Source organism: Urocitellus parryii, chromosome 1 (genome assembly GCF_045843805.1).
Source record: "Urocitellus parryii isolate mUroPar1 chromosome 1, mUroPar1.hap1, whole genome shotgun sequence".
NCBI classification, from domain to species: Eukaryota; Metazoa; Chordata; class Mammalia; order Rodentia; family Sciuridae; genus Urocitellus; species Urocitellus parryii.
The window spans coordinates 93,097,300-93,120,561 of NC_135531.1; the positions used below are offsets into that span (position 1 = coordinate 93,097,300).

A 23,262-nucleotide genomic window follows, 5' to 3' on the forward strand; every position below is an offset into this window, starting at 1 on the left:
TCAGGACCCTACAAGAGTAGTTTGGCTCTATAGGGGATGTTGGGAGTGGGGTGGGGTAGTGCCTGCTAGGTGCCCTCACCACCCAGAGGGCCTCTCTTGTGCACCCTGACAGCTCTGACTATCCACCTCTGTAAGAGTCAGCAAGCCCCCACAGGTGCTCCCTACAAAGCCTTAAATTTGGCCAGCCACATGGTTACTGTGATCTGCCATGAGCAAAGGTCAGAGGAACCAGACTTCAGCAGAGACCAACAACACAACTATCATCAAAGTCCAGACTCTACTGGGAGGAGACAAGCCAGCTCCCATATTGCCAGCTGGACCAACCTGTGGCTCCTGATTTTTCTGCCTCAGGTGAGAACCAGAAAGAAAGCAGAGCTTGGGGTTGGGTAGGGGGAATATGCCAGAGCAGGGGCTTCTAGTGACAGGTAGCCTCTGGATTTGATCCAGAATAAAAACCACTCACAGGCTTGTAGTTTGTACTAGTTTGCAAGTGTGCACACACACATGCGTGCTATAACTACAGCACCAAAGTTAAGGAGTTTCATGTGTCTCCCCAACTCCCTCTGAGAGAAGATCTCAAAGGTCTAGGAATTGGATTTCAGATAAGACCCGGTTTCAGGCTTTGCAACCACCGTCTATGGTACCTCTTGCTTTGTTTTCTACCTTGACTGCAGCTCCCCAATCCTTCCCCAAGCCTTCTCTTCCGGGCTGCTGTTTAGGATTGTGGGTAAGAGACCAGGCTCAAAGGGGTTCTTTCCACCCTCTCTCCTACTCCTGCCTTCCGCCCCCTGCTGGCCACTGCCCTTTCCTGCTCCAAGCTGAGGGCAGTTCAGGGTGAGGAGGTGGTGCTTGCTCCTTACAGGGCTGGGAGATCCCCAGCTGGAAACCAGTTAGCTGTTTATAACTGAGCCTAACTGAAGGGGAAGGCCTGAGAGGAGATGTGGAGCTTCTGCAGGCTGCTACAGAATTTGCAAGAACCCCAGGCTTCTGCTTAGGCTGGCCTTCTGTTCTTTTCTGGGTGAGGGTACTTTGAGCCTCTGAAAGCTCTATGAAGCTTAAGGATCCTAGGCTGTTTTCTGACCTAAAAAATAGGACACGTACTCCAGTTGCCCTGCACTGGGCATTTAGGCCCTTCTCATGGGGAGTATTTACTGGAATTGGTAAAATGAGACTTTTTTTTGCAGGGTGGGAATACCATGTGATGCACAATAAGATGGTCTCTGATATTTCCATGCATTTTTCTTATTGTATTCCTATGCTTGCCTTCTCAACCAAATTATATACTCTATAGAAATAAAGAGAGAGGAACTAAATCTCTTGCTAATGGTACCAACCCCTCCTTACCAAGACTGGGTTGGGTGCATCTTTTGTTTCCTAACCCTACAAAACCTTTCCATTGCCTTTTGCTTTTGCTTGCCTGGTTTTGCTACTATTTGGTGACTTCTTATTGATATGGACTTATCTGCCTTCTTGATAATCCCATTGTGGCATAGTAAACAATTGTTGAATGACTGAATATGAATCAGAGTTGGCTAATTCTGCTTGTGGAATGCTTGATACATACTTAATTAACACAGTTTTTCTTTAGTATTGGGGGTTGAACTTGGGGGTACTCAACCACTAAGCCACATCCCCAGCCCTATTTTGTATTTTATTTAAAGACAGAGTCTCACTGACTTGCTTAGCACCTCAACTGTTGCTGAGGCTGGATTTGAACTTGAAATCCTCCTGCCTCAGCCTCCCGAGCCACTGGAATTACAGATGTGTGCCTCACCAGCTCATTGTCACATTTAATCAGTGTTTTATAGGTTGGAAAATAAACTTGGCTGGGTGTAGTGCCAAACATCTGTAATCCTAGTGATTTAGTAGATTGAGGCAGTAGGATCACAAGTTCAAAGCCAGCAATTTAGCAAGGGCCTAAGCAATGTAGTGAGACCCTGTCCCAAAAGAAAGAAAATAAGCTGGCTGTGGTGGCACATTCCTGTAATCCCAACAATCTGGGAAACTGGGGCAGGAGGATCACAAGTTCAAGACCAGACTCAGCAATTTAGCAAGGCCCTAAGCAATTTAGTGAGACTCTCAAAATAAAAAAGCAAAAGGGCTGGATCTGTGACTTAGTGCCCCTGGGTTCAATTCCCAGTACCATAAGAAAAAAAGATTAGCTTTGATCATTATTTTTAAGTGCCTTCACCTAGATCTTTTTTTCTTTTCCTTTAGTGGTAGTGGGGATTGAACCCAGGGCCTCATGCATTTTAGGCAAGTGCTTTACCACTGTACTACATCCCTGAGCCTTTTTAAAAAATTTTTTGAGGCAGGGTCTCACAGAGTTGCCCTGACTGTCATGGAACTTGTGATCCTCTGCATCAGCCTCCTGAGTAGCTGGTTAGATCTTAAGTGGGAGCTGTGATAAGACCTGGTGTCTGACTTCAGAGTAGTGCTTAGGAGGAGGCTGCCTCCATGCTGGCATCCAGTCAGAACCTGGTACCTGTGACTGCACAGCAGCCAGGTAGGTAAGGAGGGACACATGGGGTATTTGGCTGGGTTCTGCTGGGAAACTGAGGCAACACAGAGACCTTCTTCAAACCCCGATTCTTGTGATCAAATCAGAAAAATTTCAGACATGTTGCTTAGAGTGACAGGCATGAGTTTATTAGAAGGGATAGGAATGGGGCTAAGGATATAGCTCAGTTGGTAGAGTGCTTGCCTTGCATGCACAGGCCCTGGGTTCAATCCCTAGCATCACACAAAAAACAGGGATAGGAATGGGGAAAAGGAGAAGGACAGTGCACTTCTCCTGCCCTCCAGTTTTTTTCCTCTACATTTTTTAAAATTGGTCTATTATAGTTGTATATAATGATGGGATTTGTTATTACATATTCGTACATGTATAATATAACTATATAATTTGGCTAATATCCTTCCCAGCACTTCCTCCCTCCCTCCCTTCTACCCTGCCTTTGTCCTTTTCCCCCATTCTATTAATCTCCTTTGCTTTTCACGCATAGCTTCCCACCTTTCTTTTTCTTTTTCCTCTCTGGCATCCACAAATGAGAGAAAACATACAACGCTTGACCTTCTGAGTTTCTGCCCTCCAGTTTTATTGAGGGTCCCAGGGAGGTTTCCAGAGAGTCCTGCCCAGGTGCGCTGCTTGCCTTTTTTTTTTTTTGTAGCCATAGATGTGTTACCGCTGCTTGCTTCCCCCAATGCTGAAGTATAACACCAGAGAAGCACACCGAGGCAAGTTTAGAGTGGAAAGTGGAAGCTTTATTAAAGGACAGCAGAAAAGACTTCTCCCCAGAGGAAGAAGGGGACCCAAAAGGGACCCAAAAGGCGGAACCGGAACCGTGGAAGGGGGAGGTCTTCCCTTTTTTATAACTAAGGTCTTCTTTCAGCTTTCCCACACTCCTGTCCTTTGTTTCCCTTTATCTTTCAGTGAAAGAATGCAGGTGGGAAGGCCCCAAAAGGTGGGAGATAGGTGGGCTGGAGGATTAATCTGGGCAGGAAGGGTCAGGGGTGGCTTTTGATTAGCATTTCCCTGTTTGCTGGGAGCTGTTTCATTAACAATTCCTTAGAATGGGTTCCAGGCCTTGGGGACATTAATATTTCAATTTCCACAATTGCTGCTTTGGTTTCCTGGACTCCATTCTCTATAATGGCCTCCATTTTATTTATCTTACTTGGTATTAGACCCGATTTACCTATCTGTAAATCTGGCTTCAGATGGACATCATGTCTTTTGGTTTGTTTATTTTTATGTGGTGCTAAGGATCAAATCCAGTCCTCACTCATGTGAACAAGTGCTCTGCCACTGAGCTATAGCCCCAGTCTGCTACCACTTGACTTTTGACTGACAGCAGGATGACATCAGGTTTTCAAGTCCCTACTGCCATTATCACTCTAAGTGACTTTGGCCCATGCTGACCCTGCTGGAACCTGTTCTTACAGATTTTATGGTTAGGGGGAATTATCCTTATCTACCCGAGTTCCAGGTGTAAGGGTCTCTCCTTCAGTGTAACTTGTGTGGTTTTTTTTTTTTTTTTGTACCAGGGATTAAACCCGGGGTGCTAAAACAGTGAGTCACATCCCCAGCCCTTTTAATACATGTTTATTTTGGGACAAGGTCTTGCTAAGTTACTGAGTCTGGCTTTGAACTTGTGATTCTCCTGCCTCAGCCTCTCAAGCCACTGGAATTATAGGCATGCACCACCTTGCTCAGCTAATTTGTATTCTTATCACTGGCATTTCATGCCTACATTTCTTCTGCAGATAACAGGTGGTTTGCTGAAGAATGTAACATATCCTGTTGACTCAAGCCAGGCAGTACCACAGGTAAATTGCTTTTCAAAAGAGAGAGAATGTGGGGGTCAGCACAGTGGGCTGGGTTTTATAGAATTCTTCCCTTAAACTCATGTTCCCACCCTCAGGTCTTTCTGTCCCCTATCAGCCTAAGCCTCTCCCTGCCAAGCTTGCCTGTCTTGCGATTAGTGTTCCCAGGCCTGGCTCAATGACGCAGATACTTTTCAGACGGCCAGGAAAGCTGCCAGGGAATCCTCCTCCTAAGAAGCTTTTGGAGAGAAAGACCTGCTCTCATCTGCCAGTGGGAGGATCCTGAGGTAGCTGCTGTTGAGGCTGGAGGTGGTTGGGCTGGAGGGCTGAGCGACAGGTCACTGGGATTATTGGCATGTGTGGCCACACATCCACCAGGCTAACACTTCTATTTAAACTTGAGGGAATGGAAAGAACAGTTAAAAAACATGTTCAAGACCACATAAGTATGTGTAAGAATTAAGATTTTACCCTGGACTGCTGGCTCCAGTGTCCAGTTGTTAATCCTGAAGTACTTTTAAAAGTAAACAGGAAGGGTAAAAGAAAGGTGTTAGGGAAAGGAAGGGGGCTGTTCCCTCTCCAATCATGGAAATGCAAATGAAGATGTACTCCACCAAAAAAAAAAAACAACAAAAAAAAAACGAATAGTTAATAAGCATATGAAAAGATAATGTCATCAGAAAAATGAAAATCAAAAGCAGAATGACACCAGCCATGAACAATTTGAAAAATAGATGAAAAGAATTTAATTTTCAGTACTATCCAAAAGAATAAAATACTAGGAATAAATTTAAGCAAGGACATAAAAGATTTATACGCTGGAAACTGTAAAATGTTGCTAAAATAGGTTAAAGAAGTCCTAAATAGAGAGACATCCTAAGTTCATGGATTGGAAGACTTAATATTATTAAGAATGGAAATGCTATCTAAAACAATCTATAGATTCACTGAAATCCCTATCAAAATTCCAATGGCCTTTTTTGCAGAAATGGTAAAGCCCATCCTTAAATTCATATGGAATTATAAAGAGCACTAGATAGCTAAAACAGTACTGAAAAAGAAGAACAAATTTGGAGGGCTTGCACTTGTTTTAAAACAATGCAGTTGGGTGTGGGGTGCACACCTCTAATCCCAGCTACTTGGGAGGCTAAGGAAGGAAAATTGCAAGTTTCAAGCCAATCTCAGCAATATATGAAGATTTTGAGCAATTTAATGAGAATTTGTCTCAAAAAAATAAAAAGGTAAGGCATCCCTGGGATCATTCCCTGGTATCAACAACAACAAAAACTGTTTACTATAAAACTACATAATTCAAAATAATATACTGTTATTAAGATTAGATATAGACTGATGGAATAGAATTCAGAGTTTAAAAACTATCCCACATGTCTGTGGCCAACTGATTTTCTCCAGTAGTGTCAGGACCATTTAATGGTAAAATAATAGTCTCATTAACAAATGGTGCTGTGCCATACATAGTGGCCCATACTTGTAATCCTAGCCTTTGAGGAGGCTGAGGTAGGATGATCAAAAGTTTGAGGTCAGTCTGAGCAAATTAATGAGACCCTGTTTCAAAATAAAAATCTGGAGATGTAGCTTAGTGGTAGGATGCTTTCCTAGCATATGCAAAGCACTGGGTTCAATCCCTGGGATCACAGAACAAAAACTGGGACTGGGACAACTGGGTATTTATATGCAAAAGTATGAAGTCAGACCCACCCTCCCATCTCACACCACATGTAAAACAAATGAGCTAAAAGGTAAAATTCTTAGAAGAAAATATAAAAGTAAATCTTAATGACTTTGAAAGTTGCCAAAGGATTCTTAGATATGGCAAAAGAAAGAAAAAAGATAAATTGGATTTCATCAAAACAAAGTTTTAGCATGGTGGTACATGCCTGTAATCCCAGCAGCTCTGGAGGCTGAGGTAGGAGGATGGCGGGTTCAAAGCCAGCCTCAGAAATTTAGCCAGGCCCTAAGCAACTTAGTGAGACCCTGTCTTTAAATAAAATATAAAAAAGGGTTGGGGATATGGCTCAATGGTTGAGCGCCCCTGGGTTCAATTCTTAGTACCAATAAATAAATAAATAAAATACAAAGTTTTGGGATTGGAATATAGCTTAGTGGTAGAACACTTTCCTAGTATGTGTGAGTTCCAAAATTAAATCCCCAGTAGAGCATAACAAAATTATAAATATAAAGTTTTGTGCATCAAAGGACATAATCAAGAAAGTAAAACAACTTACAGAATGGGAGAAAATATTTCCAAATCATATATCTGGTGAAATTCTAGTATCCAGAAATATGTAAAGAATTCTTATAACTCAACAGCAAAAAGACAAACCAATTAAGAACAAGGAAAGGACTTGAACAAACATTTCTTTATAGATATACAAATGGCCAACCCACAACAAACACAATCATTTATACAAAGATTTACATGTGAATTTTCATGGTGACATGAGAATTTTTCCAGCTAAAAACTAGAAACCACCTAAATATCCACCAATGGAAGAGATAAAATGTGGTATACATACAACGATATACTACTTCTCTGCTATTTTATTCATAGTTCTAACACCAGATATGTGGGATTTTGTTTCTATATTAAATAGTTCTCCAACTCTCCAAACACTATTTGGGTTTCCTACCATTCAAATAAATTCTGACACTCATTTATCTAGAGTTAGGGCAGACCCCATGGCTTTAAGGATCAGTCCCAGAAGACTACCTCTATTTCAGAAGATAGGCACAATTCCCAGGTTGCCAACCATACTTTTTTTGGTACCTTGGATTGAACCCAGGAGTGAATAACCACTGAGCCACATCCCCAGCCCTTTTTTTATATTTTATTTAGAGACAGGGCCTTGCTAAGTTGCTTAGGGCCTTGCTCAGTTGCTGAGCTGGCTTTGAACATGGGATCCTGCCTCAGCCTCCTAAATTGCTGGAATAACAGCTCTGTGCCATGGTGCCCAGTCCAGCTATACTTCTGATTGACTCCTGGCTCTAAATCATGGATTTCCACGACCCCCTCCTCAGGTTTGATAATTTGCTAGAATAGCTCACAGAACTCATGAAATTTGCTTACTGGTTTATTATAAAGGAATACAATTCCTGGGTGAGGAGGTGCAGGCCTGTAATCCCAGTGACTCAGGAAGCTGAGACAGGAGAATGGTAAATTCAAGGCCAGCCTCAGCAATTTAATAAGAGACTGTCTCAAAGTAAAAATTAAGGCTGGGGCTGTAGCTCAGTGGCAAAGCGCTTGCCTAGCATGTGTAAGGCACTGCGTTCTATCCTTAGCACCACATAAAAATAAACACATAAAATAATGGCATTCTGTCAACCTACAACTATAAAAATAAAAGTTAAAAAAAAAAAAAGGAGTAGGGATGTGGCTCAATGGTAAAGTGCCCTGGGTTCAATCCCAAGTACCAAAAAAGCAATAAAATTTAGGGGCAGCCAATTGGAAGAGATGCATAAGGCCAGATATGGAAGGAAATGGGGGTTTAGAACTTACACACTGGGTATGACCCCTCCCAGCATTTTAATGTGCTCTTCATCAACCTGGAAGCTCTGAGAACTGTCTTTAGGAGATTTTAGGGAGGTTTTGTTTTTGTTTTGTTTTCTTCGGTACTGGGGATTGAACCATTGAGCTATATCCTAAGCACCTTCCCTTTTTTTTTTTTTTTTGGTACTGGGAATTGAACTCAGAGGTACTTTACCACTGAACTACATCCCCAGACCTTTTTATTTTTATTCTGAGACAGGGCCTTGCTAAATTGCTGAGTGCTAACCTCGAATTTGCTATCGTCCTGCCTTCCCTCCTGAGTTGCTGGGATTACAGGCTGCACTACTGCACCCAGCATCCTAAACCCATTTATTTTTAATTTTGAGGCAGAGTCTCACTAAGTTGCCCAGGGTGGTCTTTTTTTTTTTTTTTTTTGGTACCCAGGATTGAACTCAGGGGCACTCTGAGCCTCACATCCCCAGCCCTATTTTGCATTTTATTTAAAGACAGGGTCTCGGGGCTGGGGATGTGGCTCAAGCGGTAGCGTGCTCTCCTGGCATGCGTGCGGCCCGGGTTCCACCCTCAGCACCACATACAAAGATGTTGTGTCTGCCGATAACTAAAAAAATAAATATTAAAAAATTCTCTCCCCCCCCCCCACACTCTCTCACTCTCTCTCTCTCTTTTTTTTTTAAAAAAAAGACAGGGTCTCACTTGCTTAACTCCTCGCCATTGCTGAGGCTGGTTTTGAACTCCTCAGCCTTCTGAGCTGCTGGGATTTTAGCATGCACCACCTAGCACCCACAGGCTGGTCTTGAATTTGCAGTCGTCCTGCTGTGACCTCCTGAGTAGCTGGGAGGTGCCACACTGTCAAGTTTTAAAATTTCAATATGGTAGACACGGTGGCACAGCCTATAATCCCAGTGAATCAGGAGGCTGGGGCAGGAAGAGTGCAAGTCCTGGGCCAGTTCTAACAATTTAGGATGCTCAGCAATGTAGCAAGACCCTGTCTCAAAATAAAAAATAAAAAGAATTGAGGATGTTGCCCTGTAGTATAAGCACCTCGTGTTTAATCCCCTCCTCAAAAAATTTTGTTTCATTATTTAGGTGTGATTGATCACATCATTGGATATCCGTGTTTAATTTAACTTCCAGCCCTGTCCCCTCTTTGGAAGTGGAAGGCTGAAATTTTAGCTCTCTGATTGTGTTTCCAATTAGTCTTTTTGGTGAACAGTCCCCATTCTGAATCTATCTGTGCACACTCAATCACCAGCTCTTTCATTAACCTACAAAAGATAATATATTTATAATTTTATTATACTACCTAACAATAAAAATGAACCCAAACATGCAATAACAAATGTACTTAATCTTTATTTTTATTTACTTATATGTGGTGCCGAGAATTGAACCCAGTGCCTCACATGTAAAAGGCAAACACACTACCACTGAGCCACAACCCCAACCCAACAGATGTATTTAAAAAAAAAATATTTGAGAGGATTAGGCAGGAGGTTCACAAATTTGAGGCCAGGCCTGGGAATATATGTGGTTCAGTGGGTACAGCCCTTGTCTGACATGCATGAGGTTCTGGGTTCAGGTTCCCCCCCCCAACTTGCCTCCCAGAAAAGAAACAAAAACACACATTACAAGTTCAAGGCCAGCCTTAGCAATTCAGTGAGACCCACAGCAACTTAGCAAAACCTTGTCAAAAAATAAAAGGCTGGGGATACAGCACCCTGGGTTCAATCTCCAGGGCCAAAAATAAACAGAAACAAACAAACAAACAAAAAACAAGTCCAAGTCCAATTTAAGTAGTGGTAGCAGTGAGATATGTTTGTGGGATAGATAGAAGTGTTACCAGCAGTTTAGACAGGGAGCATGCCTGGATCTCAACTGCCTGGATTAGACCACCTATCCACATAAGAAATAGGCAAATGAAGGACTGGGGTTGTGGCTCAGGGGTACAGTGCTTGCCTAGCACATGTGAGGCCCTGGGTTTGAACCTCAGTACCACATAATAAATAAAATAAAGGTATTGTGTCCAACTACAACTAAAAATAAGTTAAATATTAAAAAAAAAAGAAAATAGGTAAACGGTATACAAAGGGAAAATTGATTTTATGCAGTTTGATCAAATTTGGCCAGCTAGGATCCAGGCAGGTTCCCTGACTTGACTGCCACTAACAGAAGGCTGGAGGAAACAGTTTCTGAAGGTCTTTGCTCAGCTTCCCAGAGAGAAGCAGAATTACCATGCTACTTCAGAGTTGAATTGGAGCAAGGAGCACAAGTATGCATTTTTTTTTTTTTTGACGTTGCATATGGAACTCAGGTCCTTGGGCATGCTAGGCTAGTGCTGTTATCACTGAACCACATACCTAGTCCCAGAATGCAACTTTACTACGAGTATGGCCGCCTCTTTATGCAACTCCTATCTTCTTACAGAACCCATTGTGTAGGCCTTCCAGGTGGTTCATCTTGTCCCCCTAGAGAGCCTAGGCTGGGGACTTATTTAGATCTGGAAAGCCATTAATATGGGGCAGGTGTCCTGTCATCAAGCCTTGATTCCTCTGCATTCTCCAGCCTACCTCTTTCCCAGGCAGCAGCAGATCTGCAGCTTTGCCTGTAATTTAGGAGCATCTTGCCTCTCTAGCTTAAAACTTTCTCTGGGTTCAATCCCTAGGACATAGGGTGGGTTGGAGAGCCTGAGACCAGGTAAGGTATCTTAGCAGAGTGGAAAAGACCAGGTAAGGTATCTTAGCAGTGCTGGGAACCTGGCAGTTGGGGAAACTTAGGTTGAGCTGTTTTAGAAACCTGGGGACTGAAGAATAAAGTTAATGTATAGTCAAGCCAACCCTGACTCGGGGAAGTGACTTCAAAATAGATTTCATAACCCCACCTAGATGTCAGCCACCTTTACCCTCCCCGCACTGACTTTGGTGTTATCCATTCACTTGCTCCCTCTGATCTTCCCTTTTCTGTATCTGGAGAGAATGGGGCTTAGAAGAAGAGTAACAAGATCATCCATCCAGATTTGGAGTTGTAACATCAGGTGCTCATGTTGGCTCTGCTAATTTGCTGAATGGGCCAACAGGCCATTCATTCTGTTGCTCTCTGGACTTCAGTTTTCTTCTCTCTTCAACAAGGGGATGAGGATGAAGTCCAAGGCTCTTTCCAGTATTAAAATGATGATTTCTTAAGGAATGAAAGTGTTAGGGTACCACAGAGAAGAACTATAGAAGGGTGTAGTGTAGACAGATTCTTAGAGATTCTTGTCCTTTCTGAGAATGGGCTCAGTTTCCAGGTATAGCTTTGCCTTCCCATCACCTAGCTAAGGGTCAACCCTTGCCCAGTTAGCTCTTGTATTTCACAGTACCCCATCTCCCCACCTAGCTCTGGACCAACCTCAAGGCCGATTCTATCACCAAGGCACAATGATAGCATCTCCTTTATTGGTCCTGCCCCTGCTACCTTCCAGCCTTGGCCCCAACTCCCAAGTCTCATCCTCCAGGCCCACTGGTTGACTCATGAAGAAGCAAATGAAAGTGTCAAGTAACTTGTGAACCATTTACAACCCCCAAACTACACATTGTTCTATAATGGGTGTTCATTAATGATCCTAAACAGTTAAAGACAATGGAATGATGCTGTTTTTCTTTATTTCTGATATTTCAAAAATTTCCTTAATGGATATGTCTTATTTTAAGCTTCTTGATACATTAATATATATTTCCTAAGGAAATAAGTAATATATAACCACAGAAGTTTTTAAATTTAGGAGCTTTAACATTGATACTTTTTTCTATAGTCCACATCAGGTTTTGTTTTCATTTTTCGATACTGGGGAGTGGACCCAGAGACACTTAACCACTGAGCCACAGCCACAGTCAATTATTATTATTTTTTCATATTGAGACAGGATCTTGCTAAGTTGCTGAGGTTCTTGCTAAACTGTTGAAGCTGGCCTTGAACTTGTGATCCTCCTGTCTCATTGGGATTACATGTGTGTGCCATCACGCCTGACTACATTTCAATTTTGTTAATTGTCCTATTAATGACATAATTTTAAGAGCAGGGACAAGTCAGGCAGGGTAGTGCCTGCTGGTACTCCGTGCTGGCCGGGGTGCTGAGACAGAACTGCTTGAGCCCACAAACTTGAGCCCAGCCCAGGCAATGTAGCAAGACCTCATCTGTTAAAAAGGAAAAAAAAAAAAAATGCAGGTGGTGGTGATACAGTGGTACATGCATTTAACCCTAAGTGGTTTAGGAGACTGAGGCAGAATGATCAAAAAATTGAGGGCCAGCCTGGACAACTTAGTGAGACTCTATCTCATAAAAAGGGCTGGGATGTAATCTACTGGCAGAGCACACCTGGGTTCAATCCCCAGTATTGCAAAAATAATAAAATGAAAGGGGTTGGGCTTGTAGATCAGGGGTAGAATGCATGCTTAGGATGTATATGGCTCTGGGTTTGGTCCCCAGCAGCACCAGAAATTAATGTTTTACCCTCCCCACCCTTTTGTGGTATTGAGGATTGAACCCAATCTATCTATTTTGGTGCTGGGATTGAACCCAGGGCCTCATGCATGCAAGGCAAACACTCTACCACTGAGTTATATCCCCAGCCCCCGACTGTAGTTATTTTACAGATGGATAATTCAAAACCCAGATTGCAGAGTGCTAAGAAAACTGAGAAGACTCAGTGAGACTTCTAAGTGCTCCTCTTTCTTTAGTAGACTGACCTCTCCATTTCTCCAAAATTTAAGGGCAAAGCATACTGTCCCAGGCACCTCTTAGAACTTGTTAGAAATCTGCTCTCCTTCAGATGAAGCAAAATTCTTCCACTGCCATTGTGGTCTAGCACCATCTTGTGGCCACCAGCACAAACTCACTCTCGCCACTTTAAGTCTACAGTTGGAAACAAAGCATTCACCGAGGCTCTCATCTGAACCCTAGCTAAGTTGCCAAGCACTGTACCGTGGACTTCATATGTCTTTGTCTATTTAATGCTTACCAAGGCAGCATTACTACAGGTAGAAAAATTGAATCTTAGGGACATGGGATAATTTGCCAATCTCCTGGAGAGTCAGGATGTCAGTCACATCTCATAGGGAGATGTGAAACTCCTGCTCCCCACCATGCTAGCCTGATAAGTTTCACAGCTGGAAAAGCACTTCAGATTTAGGACCTGCCTTATAGTGAGAGGGAATCTGGACAGGAAGGGACTTGTTTGAAGTCAGAAGTCCAGCTAATGGCAGAGCCAGAAAAAGGGCTTTATTCTGGCCTCTTAACTGAACCTGCCATGCAAGTTCAGGGAAGTTCTGTTGAAGATGGCTCAACCTGAAACTGTTCGAACCCATACCTCAGTCCCTCTGTTCAGCCACATCCTCAGCAACTTAAGGCACCAAAACACCTACAAAATGAGCACATAACTGGCCCTATTTCACTGGCTCTAGTATCAGTTCCACACCCTTTGGCTGGAGTCAGTTCCTAGGTCTCTTTTAGGCACAGTCCCATCAGGATGGGGCTTGGAAGCTAGAAGTCTCAGATGGCATGCAGTCAACTTGGCAACAAGGGAGAAGCTGGCATGAGGCTTTAATTCCACCTTGGCATTCAGCCCTGAATCTACTGGGCCTGTCTAGGAGTGCATGGTATGGGAATTGGAGCCAGGGAACAAAAGATGGCAAAAGCTGCAGGCCAAGACAGGTGAGCACTGCAGCCCACACATCCGGCTGGCACTACTGTGCTGCCTTCCAACAATTTGGCTTCAAGAACATCACCTAAAGATGAATTAGAAGGAAAACTACTTGCACAGGCATGCCTGCCTCTTCTCAGAGTGACTAGTTTCATCAGGGGATTTTATGGATCAAATGAGAAAATGGGTGACAGTATGCTGAAAGTGACAGAAAAAATGTTAAACTGACCAGTAATGGCAGTTTATCTCAAATCTGGAGAAAGTAAACCATGCACCATCTTGATTCCTCAACTAGGCAGGCATCCTAAACTACCAAACAGAAGAGGCTCCAAGCAGCTTTAACTCTGGGGAAGGAAAAGAAACCCTCTTCTCCTAACCTGGTCTAGAAGCTTTGCTCTACTGGGCCAGCCCAACTTGCTCTTGGATGGTTTTGTTATTCTCCTACCTACAAGATACCTATTCAAGATAGGGGAAAGCAGTAGGAAAAGGCTCAGGCCTAGTTTCTGTTTTTATCAGAGATGTTCTATTATAGGACTCAAAGGCAAGCAGAATCAACTTTGTAATTGGGATAATTTTTTTTACTTTATCACTATTAAAACCTCTTGGTCCATCCCCCCCCTTTTTTTGCAGTGCCTAGATAGGCATCTAAAGCTTCATGCTTGCTAGTCAAGTGCTCTACCACCGAGCCATACTCCCTACCTTCTTGGGATCCTGACCCCCCAACATCCTTTGAATATACCTTTGCACAGGCCAATGTAGTGAAGAAACTAAAGTCTAAGGCTGCAAATTTATCAGCTATGACTAATCTGACATAAACTTCAAAGACCTCTCATACTGTCTCTAAAGTTCAGACTTTTCTAGGAAACAGTCCTAAAAAATCTCAAGCACACAAAGTATATTCTTAAATATGGTTTAATACTCTTCTCCATTTCTGTACATCACAACACCAAGATTTCGCTGCTTAGATCTCTCTGCAGAGGCTATAGAGAATGCAAAGGCTACGTTTTTCACCCCCTCTTATTTATGTGTTTGCATGTGTAAGTGTAATACATACCAGTATATATTGATACACACATCAATATATAATGCAATATATATCACCGAAGAGAACACATTGATTAAAGAAATACAAAAATTTGGCATCATTTCCAAACTTAAATAGTAAAAATAAAAACTACAAAAGGAGCTGCATACCCTAAATGTATCATGTGAAACAACAAGCATATTCAAAAATGTAAATTTACATCCAATTTCTCTGGTCTTGTCATATCACATTAGACCCATTTACAATGGCAAAACCCTAAGGTACTGCTGTGAAGAGAGCATGTTTACTTGCTCTTGGGTGTTCTGCAAACAAACAGCAGAGCCCAAAGCAAAAGCCTGTTCCGGTGAAGCCTCCCACATCGGTGAACACCAAAGAATTGACTCTTCTCACTGGGGATTGAGACATCAGGTTATACATTGACAGACAGTTATTTGGACCTCAGAGCACAGTGTGAGAACCAGAAGCTTTACATTTAAGACATACTCCCTTCATTCAAGTGAAACAGGATTATTGGAACGATAGGCAGGTCTGTAACCTGGGAACAAAGAGTTGGTTCAGACCAATAAAGCTACGAGTGACTGAATCAAGTCAGTGAAGAACAGCAGTCAGGCACTAAGTGTTGAAAGTACCCAATTTGAAAACCAAATGCACCCCACTACCCTAGTCACTGTGGGGGTGATACCAATTGACTTAAAAAACCTTTGGTCCTTCAAAGTCCATTCGGTATACACTTTCTCATTGCTAGCACTGGGCACATCCTATACACTTTGTTCACTGTCACCACATCGAGCACGCCATGACCTTGCATGGGCTGGGTTCTAGTCCACCTTATAGCCTAGCTATGAAGCATAAGCTTCAGGTTTTCAGGCCAACTTTTTAGATCCAACATGGTTTAGTCCATCGTGCTAGAAGCTGTGTCCCATCCCTTCCCACCCCTTCCCTTCCCACCCTCCTCCCATAATTTCTCATCTGAGAGGTGCTTTTAAGTCCCACATTTGAAACAGATGCTCAAACCCCACCTGGGGTTTTTAATTACATGCACAGTCATACATGTCTTGTCTGTCGTCCCGGTGAAAAATCTTGCAGTTCATTAAAAAAAAAAAAAAAAAAAAAAAAAAAAAAAAAATCAAAACATTCACATAATCTCATGCCACCCAACACAAGGAAACACGACCACCTCCCTTTTTACCAAGGGTAGACCCAAGCAAAATAAAATAATCTTTAAATTTCTTTGCTTCCACTAAAATTGTTTGTTTTATTTCTCCCAATCCCAGCAAATAGCACAGAAGCCCCACCATATCCATCCCAAACTGATTTCTAGTAGGCTAGGTTTATGGGGACCCTTGTTAAAGTAAATGATACAAAGGGCTCCCGAACATTGGGCACAAATGTGTCTGCCAAACAGATGAAAGTAAACAGTGCACTGGCCTCAATGCTTCATGAGTCAGTTTGACTTTACAATGCAATCTGCATCCTTGAAACTGACAGTTTGGGGAGGGGGTGTGTGGAAGTGAGGTTGAAACTGCCTCCTATTAGCTCACCCTTTCAACATTAAACAGAGACCAAGAGAGAAATGGTTCCAACATTTCACCACATGTATTTCTTCTTATGCAGTCTAAGCTGAGAATGCCATGTAAATGGGTCACTGCGAAATGCAGCAATTTAATTTTTCTCCAATCAAAATAAGAAACAAACCAGTATGATCTCGCTTCTATTAACTTTTGAAGGTTTACAGCAGTTAAAGTATTTTGCTTCTATGTATGAAGGTTAAAAAAATCATTTTTTTTTTTCATAAAATACAAGAGCAACCAATTTCACCATCGAGTAAAAGTAAAAACTGGGATTCTTTTTAAATTAGTCCAAAGTGGCATTTAGGAACTTAGTTGCAGGCTGCTGCGCTGACACCATGACAAACCAATGTACAGGGTTGGGTCTGGTTTTGTTTCGGTTTTCTTTTCAGTATCCAATGCTCATGGATTAAGTTCTGGAAATGTTCCAATTGTAAGGCAGGGATCTGTTTGGATTCCACCACGGGTATGCTCCTTGGGTTGGATGCTGGAGGGTGAGGCACATTTTGCCGGACCCATGTCGACTACCTAGTAGTCATCAAGGTCAAAAAATTCATCGTCTCCTCCTTGGTATTCCATTCCCTGGAAATCTACTCGGTACCGCAAGATACCTAGAGAAAAAAATCAAAGGGTAAGTACCAATGTTCATGGAATAGGGAGGGGTTGCTTTATAAGGGAAGTCCATTCATTTGCAGAATTATAGAAAGCAAAGAGTGACTAAAATTGTTCCAGCTGGGTGTGGTGGTGCACACCTGTATTCCTATTGACTTGGGAGGCTGAGGAAGGACTGCCAAGTTTAAAGCCTGCATTGATAACTTAAACTTTATCTCAAAATAAAAAGGGCTGTGTGAGCCCCTTGGTTCATTCCCCAGTAATGGAGGGAAAAAAAAATCCAAATCAAGTTGTGCAGCCACCTGCCTCAAGTAGATCATGAGTACACTTTACCTGAAACTACTTAATCCAGGAGAGGCCCTCGCCTGAAACCCTTGTTTTAAGTTACATTTGCTGATTTGCTACTCACCTCCAATTCCACCAAATCCTTTCACAAATTGGGATCCTTCTTGTGACTTATCTGTGACAATTTCCAATGTAGCTCCAAATTTTTTATAGTTGTTAGCAAACCATTCCAAGAGGGGCATGCTCTCAATCAGCTCATGTTCCTGCCCCGTCTATAGATGCGACCATGAGAAACAAAAAAATTATACACAATGAAGTTCATCTTAACCCTCTCAATCCCCCTTTCCAACACTCTAATTCTCCTACTCATTATGCGTATGTATAAAATGTGTGTAAAATAAAGTGAATTCTGGTTTCTGGTAACAGAACTGAAATAGCAGAGAAATTCTGATTAATACTTCACATCAAATGCAGAGAAGCCATTGCAGTGGAAGAACTGATAAAAGTAAAGAAAGCAGTATAGATTCACAGACAGCAGAAACTATTCAAATTATTTCAAGGATAACAACAATGTTTTCCTGACTGCTTAATTACTTAAAAAGATCTGCAGTAACCATTCCTAGGCCCCCTTCCTTGGAATCAGATCAGTGCACGGCAAATAGAAGCTGACCCCTTCCTGCTGCCTCCCTAACTAGTATGAGGTTTGGTCTCCCAAGGCTGAGAGTCTGTGCTTCCTTGCATTTATCACCAAAGAAAACAATCACATACCTCTTTGTCTGTGAAATGAGATTTATCCTTCTCTTGTTCTGGAGTTAAATAGAGAATTTTCTCCTCTGTAGTATTAAAAGGAAACAACAACAAAAAGAACTTGTTAATCTGGCTCTCATGTATTAATAAGTATGAGCCCTGTGACATGAGATGAGAAAACGTCTCCTGGACTCATTGTATTAACCTTCTTTCCTACAGAGTTTAGCATGCACTCAGCATCTACCAGGTATACTACTTCTACCATAAAGACATATCAAACAACTAAAAGAGAGTGGTACATACAACTGCCTTCTGGTTGCTTCTGAAATCAGCCACATGTCCCCAAATGCCCACCCCAGATTTCCAGTATACACAAGAAAGTAACAAATAACAATCTTATTTTCTAGTTTTCTTACCTTCTGTGCCTTGGCAATGAAGAACATATCTCATTATATCCAGATTTTCATAGACTATTAGAATCTCTACAGCGCCCATTTCCAAAGCCTTTAATGTATCTTCAACACCAAAGCAGTACTTGCCTGTGTCCTGACTAATTTCATCAAAGTATCGTCCTGTGGTTTAGAGACAGGACAATAAAACATACAGTTGGTTGACTATCCACAAATTCAATGAACTTCAGATCAAAAATATTCAAGAAAAAAGTTACATTTGCTTATGTGTATTATGTACTTAGGTCTATGATGGATGCATCTGTACTGAACACGTACACCTTTTCTTGATATTGTTCCCTAAACAATATATAGCAAACAATTATTTACATAGTATTTATGTTGTAGTGGTTATTATACATAATAATCTAGAGATAATTTAAAGTATACAGGAGGGTGTGTGTAGATTATATGCAAATACTAAACCACATTTTATATAAAGGACTTGAACATTCAAGAAGATTCAAGATTGTGAATCTTCTGCAGATACTCAGGGATGATTATATATTACATTTTCTCCTGTAGCTACAAACACTTATTAGACCTAACAACTAAGGAAGATTAAAAATGATTCCATGAAGGCAGAAAATTTTATGAAAATGGTAAATCTTCTATATTTTCAGTGCCTCTTCATACATACAGTTATGTACGTACCTACATTTACACACAAATATAATGAGCAAAATAGTTGCATTTCATTGATACCTATTAATTTCTTCTCTTGAATGAATTTCACGTTGGAGAGGACTTCAGTAGATAACTCAATAGCTTGGTTGAATCCATTTTCACCACCATAGGATATATCAACTAATTTTAAAACTTTTGATTGCAACCTCTGATACAATTAAAAACAAAAACAAAAACATTAGCACTTCAAAATACCCAGAGGAGCTTAACCTCTCAGCCACATTCCCAGCCCTTTTTATTTTGAGACAGGCCTTGCTAAGTTTCTGAAACTGGCTTTGAACTTCCTATCCTCCTGCCTCAGCCTCCTCACAGGCACGTACCACTGTGCCTTGCTAGCTCTTTCACTTAAAAAAAAAAAAAAAAATTAAGTTGCAAGCAACACTGAGCCTCAGCCCCACCCCCAGCTCTCACTTCTGAACCCCTATCACAAACCAAAAGATCCTCTGGATTTAAATGCTTTGATCCTTTTTTGGGGGTACCAGGCATTGAATCCAGGGCACTCAAACACTGGGCCATATCCAAACCCCCCTCTTTTTTTTGTATTTTATTTAGAGAGAGGGTCTTGCTGAGTTGCCCAGGGCTTTACTAAGTTATTGAGGCTGGCTTTGAACTCGAGATCCTCTAGCCTCAGCCTCTGGAGCTGCTAGGATTATAGGCGTGCATCACCACACCTGGCAATGCTTTGGTCTTAAAAGTCTGTCTGTCTCATACAGCTGAGTTTCACTACTTGATTTAATTGCAGTTATAACTCAGAAAAAAAAAAAAAAAAAAAAAAAAAAGCTGCTAGTTCTCTGAAATCAAACCATTTTAAAACTAATTATGGCAATCTGCCTAAAAATGATTTCAACAGAGAAAGTATCCAGAAAAGAATTAGGCATTTTAAAATAAATGCCTATAAACCTGTTACTGTTTAATTCAGAGCTAAGTTTTTTTTTTTCTTTTTCTTTCCTTTGCAGTGCTACAAGATTGAACCTAGGGGCTCATGGATGCTAGGCAAGCACTCTACCACTGAGCTACACTCTAGCTCTCATAGCAAGGTTTTTTAAAGCCAGGGAAATATTTCTGTAAATTCAAAAAGATATGCATGTCCCAGGGTAAATACAGAGGACTTACCTATTCCCACTTAGAGACTTACATAAAAATTGATCCATCTATTTCTCACTTACCTGATCAAACATATCAGATTGACTTAGTTCAGTTTTAAAGTCAGCTGATCCAGCTAAAACGAGACCAGCCACATTCACTTTGTCCCCAGAAATAAACAGCTGCACAGCAGTCTCTGCTACTTTCCGAACATAGTTATGTCGTTTTTCCATTCTTAAACGGGCAAAACGCAAGGCTGACTGACCTCCTCTACCTATGACACAAAAGGGTGATTATTGAGAAGTTATCCAAACACAAAAGGTGAAAGTAAAAGAGAAAAACAAAAACAAAACAATCTATCCGAGAAACAAACAGAGAAATATAAATGTCACCATTCCCTTAACCACATGTTTAGCAGAATAAAATGCTCCTTGTTTTAAGAAACTGACTTTCTTGCTAGACACAAAGTTAAAGGGCTCATGCATTACCATGTTTCTTTGGGAGATCCACAGTGAATTTGTGCAGGACTTCTCTTGTGTTTCCTTGGAGTGTGCCAAAAAGTGCACCACTGCCATCTATTACAATGAAGCCAAATTTGCTGTCATCTGAAAGTAGTGCTGTAAGAGCCTGAAAAACAAACATAAGTATCACATAATAAACTCTATAGCTTTGCTAAGGTCAATACAAAACCTAGGAGAACATATGAGCCCTTTTACCCAACTTGCTATCATATAAATACTGTGGTAAAACCATTTTATGGAATAATTTGTAGACTTCAGCTATAAATATGTAACTTATGTAAAATGGTGGTTGCCAGGGACTGCAGAGAAGAGGGGAATAGGGAGTCATTTCTTGTTTATTGTTTATAGAGTTTTACATGATGAAAAGGACTTTGGAGATGGATGGTAGTAATGGTTGAATAACATGAATGCATTTAATACCACTGGACTGTACACTTAAATTTAATTCAATTTTTAAATTATTTCAGGTTACCAGGGATTGAACCCAGGAGCACTTGGCTACATCCCAACCAATATATTTTGTATTTTATTTTGAGACAGGGTCTCTCTGAGTTGCTTAGAACCTCGCTTTTGCTGAGGCTGACTTTGAACTCATGATCATCCTATCTCAAGTCTCCAGAGCCACTGGGATTACAGGCGTGTGGCACTGTGCCTGGCATAATAATTTTTTTATGTACTTTACCCCCCAACACACACACATAAAAAGGAAAGGCAAGGTGGCACATGCCTGTAAATCCCAGGAGCTTGGGAGGCTGAGGTGCTATAAACTCAGTGGGACCCTGCATCTAAATAAAATATAAAAAAGGGCTGGGGATGTGGCTCCGGGGTTAAGCATCTCTGTTCAGTACCAATAAAACAAACAAAAACAACAATAGAGAGAGAGAGAGAGAGAGAGAGAGAGAGAGAGAGAGAGAGAGAAAAGAAAACAACAAAAATCCATCCAAAATACAAACTCAAGGGTTATAACTTCAACTTCTTCCTATTCCTTGATTTCATTTAGATAGTTTGTGGAACACTAACATTCAAATCTACCTTCCAAAAGTTGGACTTTATTTTTATTTTTTTCTGGGAGCAGTGCTAGGGACAAAACCCAGGGTCTTACACATGCTAATAAGCAAGCTATCCACCAGAGTTACAAATATCCCAAACCCCAAAAGCAGAGTTCTTGATCTATCATAACAAATAAGACGATACTGTACCATCAACTCCAAAGCAGAAGTACATAAGCACAAAACTCATGAACAATCTTTAAAAATATCTTCTAGTTTTGAAATGTTTAATTCCTGTGGTCTTGGGCAACATTAATATTATCTGGAAACAATTTCAAAATAGTTTCAAGGCTAACAATTCTGAATTTAATGCAGAAAACTTCTGGGTTAGTATTAAATGTCCTATTTCTATCTCTCTGAAGAAAAAATGTTTATATAGTCCTAGAGCCCACATAAGATATGTTTGCATGGTGAATTCCTTACCCCACCCTCAAGCACTGGAGACTGAGCCCAAGGGTGTTCTACCACTGAGCAACATCCCAGTCCTTTTTATTTTTATTTTTTTAAATTGTTAAAGATAGGCTTTGAATTTGTAATCCTCTTGCCTCAGCCTCCAGAGTAGCCAGGAATACAGCAGCGTGACACTATACCTGATCTTCACAATGGATTTTTGAAAACTACAGGCTTGGTAATCACTAATTGCCAGATAGCAATCTACTTAGAAATAAGGAATTATTATCCATTCCATTTTAACTAAGGAAGAAAATAGTTCCTTCAAAGGAATGTCTGGGAACCAAATTAACCAACTAAGAATCTATTTTCAACCACACCATGCTTAATAATCAGCATTAAGACATGAATACTGCACGCTAAAAATAGGCTAGGGTTTTATCTTAGTGGTAGAGAGCATGTACAGCATGCACAATGTCCTGGGTTCAACCCCCAATACCCCCAAACAAAAATAGCCTTGTATTATCATAATCATGTCTGTTAGCTTAAAAGGTTTTCAACAAATCTGCTTATCAAAAAAGATTTTATTATTATTAATTCCTCCAGAATTGAACTCAGAGCCTTCTGCATGCTAATTACTCTTTATAAGAATGTATAATTACCTTATTAAACTGGACACAAATTGCAACATCAACATACCTCAATCATTTCTAGTTATTGATATCATATCAGTTATAGCCAAAATATGAAAAGCCAGTAAGATTAAACAGTGTCTTAAGAGAAACTGAGATTTAAAAAAATTAATTAGGAGGCAGATAACATAAGTAGCATATACTATTTAAATCAATAAAAATCTGCTTTTATCAACCCAGATACAGGTAAAAGTGACAGAGTGGCTAAGAATCTCTTCAACAAAGCCTCTTCCAGAAGGAGACTGTGGTATCTAAGGAAAAAAAGTCTGGATCATCTATGCAGTCAAACAAGATTCAACTGGAACCGGACTTCCTGTCAAGTTAGCAAAAATCATCTATTGTAAACAGTGTCGACAAATGTCAGTTCTAATTCCACTGTAGAGATTTTTCCCTAGGTCAATGAAAGGAAAGAGAATAAACTGGGAGCCAGCTGTGAATTCCTGATTGTTCTACTGTTGACTGATTTAGGTCACTCTAATGAGGTTTCCTTTCCACCATTAAAGTTCATCTTATGGCAGCTCTGTCACTCAAAAGTTTCATGGGAAAATGTAAAGGAAAAAACAAACAACATAAAAACTTCCATTATTAAAAATTATAACTTGCCA

The 23,262-nt window shown here is 40.9% G+C and overlaps 1 protein-coding gene and 1 long non-coding RNA gene across 2 annotated transcripts in view; one reads left to right on the plus strand and one right to left on the minus strand.

The window, feature by feature from the left end:
• The first annotated feature begins 7 nt into the window (after positions 1 to 7).
• Positions 8 to 23,213, plus strand: LOC144255802 (uncharacterized). The gene is made up of 4 exons (XR_013343945.1): positions 8 to 351; positions 4,267 to 4,329; positions 4,425 to 4,613; positions 22,838 to 23,213. It is a non-coding gene; the product is annotated as an uncharacterized LOC144255802 (long non-coding RNA).
• Etf1 (eukaryotic translation termination factor 1) overlaps positions 14,426 to 23,262 on the minus strand; it is a 28,979-nt gene continuing 20,142 nt past the window's right edge. Inside the window, exons 5-11 of the mRNA XM_026401221.2 lie at positions 20,494 to 20,632; positions 20,089 to 20,279; positions 18,941 to 19,070; positions 18,203 to 18,358; positions 17,808 to 17,872; positions 17,164 to 17,311; positions 14,426 to 16,753 (exon numbers count right to left, since the gene is read on the minus strand). Coding sequence (XP_026257006.1) covers positions 16,671 to 16,753; positions 17,164 to 17,311; positions 17,808 to 17,872; positions 18,203 to 18,358; positions 18,941 to 19,070; positions 20,089 to 20,279; positions 20,494 to 20,632 — 912 coding nt within the window. The 3' untranslated portion in view covers positions 14,426 to 16,670. The remainder of the gene's footprint in view (positions 16,754 to 17,163; positions 17,312 to 17,807; positions 17,873 to 18,202; positions 18,359 to 18,940; positions 19,071 to 20,088; positions 20,280 to 20,493; positions 20,633 to 23,262) is intronic.